The 7,067-nt window shown below is 32.5% G+C and overlaps 1 protein-coding gene across 3 annotated transcripts; it reads right to left on the reverse strand.

Moving 5' to 3' along the window:
- Nucleotides 1-1,675: 1,675 nt before the first annotated feature.
- On the reverse strand, nucleotides 1,676-5,601 carry LOC8264035 (ethylene-responsive transcription factor RAP2-7). 3 transcript variants are annotated; one of them, XM_015726021.3, is made up of 10 exons: nucleotides 4,484-5,601; nucleotides 4,230-4,255; nucleotides 4,045-4,075; nucleotides 3,842-3,929; nucleotides 3,595-3,740; nucleotides 3,327-3,371; nucleotides 3,111-3,214; nucleotides 2,876-3,000; nucleotides 2,542-2,652; nucleotides 1,676-2,103 (listed from the first exon to the last, which is right to left on the reverse strand). In XM_015726021.3, the coding sequence occupies exons 1-10, from the start codon at nucleotides 5,032-5,034 to the stop codon at nucleotides 1,828-1,830; spliced, it is 1,503 nt and encodes a 500-aa protein (XP_015581507.1). In that variant the 5' UTR covers nucleotides 5,035-5,601; the 3' UTR covers nucleotides 1,676-1,827. The 3 variants fall into 3 exon arrangements, with proteins under 3 accessions (XP_015581507.1, XP_002530247.1, XP_015581509.1); XM_002530201.4 differs by having other exon boundaries at nucleotides 1,676-2,100; nucleotides 4,484-5,600; XM_015726023.3 differs by lacking the exon at nucleotides 3,327-3,371 and having other exon boundaries at nucleotides 1,676-2,100; nucleotides 4,484-5,600.
- Nucleotides 5,602-7,067: the final 1,466 nt, after the last annotated feature.

Here is a 7,067-nt window from a genome sequence, read left to right on the forward strand (position 1 = left end):
AGATTAACTTTAAACAATTTAATTAAAAGTACATTCAATCTATATTGATAGTAAGTATATTTATAATTTTACTAGATGTCCATTCAAACAAAATTATAAGTTAATTGATAAATTGATATTCATTAATCAATGGATTAACAAAGTAATTAATAGATTAATTAATCCTAGAAATCATGAGATTAAAAGTGAAATCAGAATAATTTATTAAAAAATTTAATCAGAGTCGGATAAATTAATTCAAATTTCAACTTAAAATTCAAGACAACCCGTATTAGATCTCATCTGAACCTGCCTCGTTACCAACTTAAAGTAAATTTTTATTTGTGTAGGAAAAAAAGGTTCACTATGTGCTCCTGAGATACAAAATTACTTATTTGCACATCTCAAGATTCAATATGTTTTGTTATTTTTCCTATTAACCTCCGATTCTAATTGTATAAGTTGTCCCTTGATATTAGAAAGTATTGTTCTACAATTTGGCATCAAATATATAACATACAAATAGCTAATGGCTTCTATACCTTTTCTTACACTGCTGAATAAATAGTGTTAGAATGAAAATGATGTTTTAGGACTTGGGAGAATAAGAAGTGACAAGTTTGCTATAGTATGCTTTTTCTCATATAAAAAAGAAGCCTAGTTGCCAGAGAGAGAATGAGAAACAAAGGTGTTCTTTTGGTTCATGTCCCGTATCTTGTATCTCTTGTTTCTTTGTAAAATTTCTGCTTTTGGCAATAAAATTTTCTATCCACTTCACCAATAAAAATAAAATAAGAGCTTTCTGAATGCCTCGATGACTTTTATTATTTAGTAGAGGAAAACAAGACAAGCATCCCATTGTTGCTCCATTAGCCCAATTATACCTTAGCCTTATCCTCTCAGTGCTTATACCAAACTTGGGTGCCCTAGGAATGATCTTTTGAGTGATGTAACAATTTTGACAAAAGTAGAATGTAATACCAATATGCTTGCTTAGCTGATTCCCATAATGTATTTGTGCCCATTCAAGTATATGGTCCATGTCACATTCAAGTACCCAAGGATAAGTTTTTATTTTGCAATATCTTTTTGGACCCAGATCCCATTTTTCCCCATAGTGGCAATTACCTTTCCTCCCATCTCTATCACCAGTTTAAGGTTTACAGTGACAAGTAACTTTGAATCTAAAAGACTGGTCCTTCAGGTTTGGAAGAGGCAATTACCCAATACCCATGTCGTGTAAAGAGCAAGAAGAACGAAAAAGAAGTTTCTCATTTTGGTCCCTATCCCACTTGGAGAGAATCATGTACCGCCATTTTTTCCACTTGAAAGTGTATCATGCGTTTTAGTTGTACTTTCTACAAACTTCACACTTTTACTTGCTAGTGGAGCATACTTTTGCTAGTGTTACGAGGGATTGTACAATAAATTGTCTATGGTTATGGGGCCCTGCAAAGTTTCAAAGTTTGACTCAGGCTGCAAAAATATCAACATGGTACTAAAACATATCAGAAAAAGGGGGGGCTTTGGGGTTGGATGGGGAGCTAACACCTGTACTGCAATAATTCCCATCCAAAGAACAAAATCACACAATAACAGAGCTAATTATAGCATGATCCTCAATAGAAAACATGTAGATGGGATTAGTATATTGGACTGGATGTTTTCCAAAAAAGTATGGCAATGGTATCTCAAATGAGCAGGAAAGCATGAATTAGTATAATATCAAATCAATATTTTCAATCATAATGAATTTGAGTGCCATAGCTGTTATTCTTTTTTTTTTTTTTTTTCCCCTTTGTTTTCTTTTCTTTTAAACATCTACCTCCCCAGTGCAAAAACAATGGATTATGGTGGAGCCTGTGGTGGCTTCACTGGGCGATAGAATTGAGAACCACCGGTAGCATGTGGACTAAAAAAGAGATTATGGGCTGCTGGGTTGAGAGGTTTAGATGGAAAAATGGCAGCAGAGGGTGGAGTAGCCGAAAATGAGAATCCTGATGATGCTGCAGTAGAGAACATTGTCATTGGGGTAGCCGTGACCTGACCGTGCATTTGCCACGCCCAGTTGGGGTGTCCCTGTGAAGAACCTAATTCAATTCTCTTATCTGTTGCTCTTTCCTGCTAAAAGAATTTATAGCCTTTAGTATAATGGATCCAAGATATCAATTACAAAGTAATATGGTACAAGTTTCTATAGTGAAGTTCTGTTGACATACAAACAACACTCCCGTCAATTTCATTCTGTCGTTAGAATAACACAGCATTTTTAAAAGTTAGGTTGAGGCATACTTTGACAATCACATAGCAGAAACAAATAGTGTTTCGACTCGAATAGAGTACCAGATGTGCTATGTTTTTCACTTGTGACAATAGATTGTTGATATCAAATTTATGAAATCAAGTTATTTTATAGAGTTCACGGTTCATTTAGCACCATGAAGTATGTCACACAATTACATGCTCATAGAGAAATTCACAAGTAAGCTCAGCCACCAATAATGGGTCAACAGTTCAACATAATGATTATTTAGCCACCAGGAGAATGATGACAAGAAATACCTCATGTGGAAAGAAATTAGGATATATGCCATTCCAGAACATCGGATGATCTGATGTCCTCAGTGGCCCTTTGAAAGGTGGATCACCCACCATTGCAGACGTTGCGTTCTCCTGCAGAAAGGGATCATAAAGCACATAAACCCTTGACAGCTTTAAAAACTAAAAAAGGCAGAATATTTTCTCTTAGGGTCACAAAGGAAGGAAACTGCTAAGCTTTATCAGGTTCCAGTAGCAGAAGGCATACAAACAAAATAATGTTCCAAACTTGAAAATCTAAATATGAAATTTACAAACTGAAAACACTGAAATTCAAATATCAAAGGTCAAATGTTACCCTTGAACTCTTGCTGTACACATCATAAGGGCCCGAGTGCAACTGTTGATGCCCCTCATTTTCTTTGAGACAATTGCCAAAAGAAGGTGATATCCCCAAGTTCAGATCAAGATTATGTTCACTACCTACAGCAGAGACTCATTTTCAAACTCAACAAACTAAACCGTAAACGCATTCCAAACACAATCAAAAGAAAAAAGAAATTTAGGGATATCAAAGAGCAATCAAATAATACCTTCACTACTGGCCTTAGAAATCATTTCCCCTTCATACGTACTTGGCTCAAAGTTGGTCACTGCTTCCCTTCCATTACATTTAATAGCTGCCTTGTCATAAGCCCTGATTTCCAGAAAATCAAAAGGGAGACACATGTTGGATGGTGCGGAATTGAGGTTGAGAATTCAGGGTAATAAATTGAGTATCAGAGAAGTTTAATTCATGATCATAGGACCTTGCAGCTTCTACTTCACTGTCGAACAGCCCAAGATAAATATACCTGCAGCCAAGCATTGTAATCTCCACAATGAAAACACCATTGCCAACGTTTCTTCTTTGAATCAGGCATTTATTTCCCATACAAGGGAAAAACAAAAAAAATAGCCCATTTGAGAACTATTTTGAAATCAATTCTCGATTCACAAACAAAGGCATTTAAGCATGTCATATTCCCAATCTTAAGAATATGAAACAAATCTAAATTCCATAAAATAATTGCTCACTTTTTGCCAAGGAATTGCCCCATTCTTGCTTCCCATCGGCCACATTTATGCAGTGTCACCCCTCGATATTTTGAACTCCCCCTTGAGAAACCAGTGCTGTGGCGACGGAGTATGTGCACGAATTCTTCCTTGGTCAAATTCTTCATCTGCCGATCAATCAAAGTTAGATATAGTTATAATCAGTCAGGAACCCAATTAGACCACTATCAAAACAAGCTGATCTTTACTCGATCAATAACCATCCAACCTGTTTTAGATCCTCATCATAGTCGCCGAGATTAAAATTGATGTCAGCATCAATGCCCCTAAACTTGATAGCAGCTCGATCATAGGCTCTGGATAATTGAAAAAAAAAAGAAACAGATTAAGAGTCTTGCTTGCGTATTTTGACAAAATAACACAAGAGAAGGGGATTGGGTAACAAATTATCGACAAAGTAGCAATTTCTACCTTGCTGCAGCATGAGCAGTGTCAAATCCACCTAAATGAAATTCAACATTAAAGTCCATTAAATATACACACACTATAAATAGACAGAAATGATAAACATTTTCCCTTAACAAATGAAAACGTATGTCTACATATATACGATAAAAAATAAAAAGAAAACACAACAGACCACATCGCATCCATACCCAAATAGACTTGTTTCCCACAATCCCTGCACCAAAAAAGAGAAAAAATAAGATATAATAATTAACCAAATAATCCAAATTTCATAATTTTCTTAAACAAACAGAAAACTTGTTTCACTCCCATCCAATCACAACCTTCACTAACTTAACCAAAATTGCAACATATAGAAAACAAATTCCATCAGATAAGATCCAAACTCAACAAAATTCGACCTAATTTCTTTAAAAAAGAAATTGAATCAAAATAGGGGTACCAGATATGAGATTCCCAACGACCAGTTCTCCTATAGAAGGTAACTCCTCTATATTGAGAGCTTCTAGACCTAGGTCCTCTCCTGCTCTTCTTAACCTGCTGTAACGGTTGTTGCATCACCCGCACCTCTCCACCAACGCCAATTATCTCCTGTTGCTGCTGCTGTCTCTCAAATGAAAGATCTATCCCATGCCCATTTTCAACTGGAAATAACTCCTTCGTCCCAATAACGGCGCCATTTTCATTCTCCTCATTTCCGACTTTCAATATATCAAAATTGAAAGTGTATATCTTGTTCTTATTATTACTATCAGTAGTGGTTGAAATAGTATCACCGCCGGTATAGGCGCGTGTAGAGCACGATTCATCATTACTAGAAGCATCTGCATTAGCGATTGATGAATTTGAAGTAGTGCCCGATCCTTCTGTGTAATTATATTGCTGGTGCTGATACTGATACTGATATTGATACTGATACTTCTCCATTAAAGTCACTGAGTCTACGTTCTGAGTCGACTCGGACGACTCCACATTCAGATTAAGATCCAACATTCTTTCTTTATTTGTGTTACGAATTTTTCTTTCCTTGCTAATTTAGCTTCCAAATTCTTTTGTTTAAAGCTAAATTAGCTAAAATAGCTAACAGTAACAAAACAATTAATTGTCGATTTACGTATTTTCAACAATCAGATCGTAGGTTATCAAATGAAACAGAGATTAAGAACTTAAAAACAATAATAAAAGAAAGCATGTAAAACTAAAAGAGCAAATACTAAGATTTAAAGGGAAAAGGAAGAGAGAGAGAGAGAGAGAGAGAGAGAGAGAGAGAAGTTTGGAGAGTGAAGCAGAAGAAGCTAATGCTCTCAACACAGAATCACCGAGCGGTAAAAATTTCCGGTCACCGGAGGATAGTGTTTAGTTAGCTTATTTTCTACAAAAAGAGAAGGAAATTAAAACCACGACGTTTGAAAAAGATTGAGTTGCATTAGTGAAAATAATCAGCGACGGAGTTGAGATAATCGCCGACAAGATGAATGATTCCATTGAAGAGAAGAGAGAGATAGGAAGTGTGAAGGAACATTTCCAGAGAGGGTGGTGATTTTTAAGAGAAGGAGAAGATGCAATTAAGCATAAGCATATTTATAATATAATACATAATTTTCTTTTCCTTTTTTCATTTCTTAGCTATGATATGACCGGCTTCGCCGGTCATGGGTTTTTATTATGGTAATGTTGTCGTTATATGTTGATATTGGCAAGAGATTTTTATGTTTTTATGTTTTTTATATAATATATTCTTTTAATTGTTTTGCTTTTGGAGGACCCGAACCTGCCGCCCATATAACTAACTTACAAGTGGGAAAATACATGTGTCTTGTATTCTTATTACCACAAAATAAAATGATTTTTTTGAAAATTCACAAATATAATTTTTATAAAGTTAAATTGTTAAGAATAATATATATCCTATACAATTGTAAATCACTTAAGGAAGAATATTACTATTACTTTTAGAAATCTATTTTATGCATATATTTTAAAATTATCAATTTTACTCATCATGAAATTATATGTATAAATTATTATTGTAAAATATATCTAATATTTAATATAATAATAAATAATATAATATTTGTTAAACAGTTGCTGTTATATTATATTTTAGAAATTAAATAAATTATTAGACTTTAGATATTTTTATATAAAATAATTATTTAATTACTTTCTTAAAATAATGAAATAACGTCTCTATATTCATAAAAGAAAGAAATACGAAAGATTTAATATTTTAACTTTAATAATTTTATTTTGAAATTCATATTTTACAATATAGTACTTCTAATAGTAATATTATTATAATTAAATAAAAATCTAGTAAGAAAAAGATATATAAAAACTGAATTTTAAATATTTATAATTTTTTTAAATTTGATAAGTTATTTCTCTACACACAAAAATTAAAAGAGTCAGTTTTTCTCAATTAATACTACTATGTTTAAATATTTTCTCATTAAAACACTTAAAATAAGTTTTTAATATAATGTATGATAATTTAAATATTGGTGGATTTATCAATTTATTTATAATTTTTAAAATTTATATAAAAATAATTTTATATAGTAATATGTACAATTCCAAAATTAAATAAGTAGAAATGAATTATTGATTTTTATGTTAACTAAGGAAGAGTATTTTACAATATTAAACTAAAAATTAACTATTTTAATTTAAAATATCTCAAAATTTGTAATTATATCATTGATATGTCTTTTTTAGTACTCTCAAGTGCATGAACTGTTCCTATAGTAAGGGTAAGTTCACCACGAGGTCGATCTCTCAAGGAACTATGAGGCCACTTATTGCAAAGATTAATTATCAACACAAAATAATAAAAGTAAATCTAAACACTCTAAATTAGTATGTTGAGAGGGTAATATTCATAAAATAAAGTAACTAAACAATAAATAAATATGCAATGCAAATGCAAGTGCTTATGATCTAAAACTATATGCTAAAGATAGTATTTAATATAACCATTTACTTAGTAATCTCCTTGTTTTACTTTAAGCCTAGATCTAATAAAT

This window comes from Ricinus communis, chromosome 8, assembly GCF_019578655.1.
Source record: "Ricinus communis isolate WT05 ecotype wild-type chromosome 8, ASM1957865v1, whole genome shotgun sequence".
Classification (NCBI taxonomy): Eukaryota; Viridiplantae; Streptophyta; class Magnoliopsida; order Malpighiales; family Euphorbiaceae; genus Ricinus; species Ricinus communis.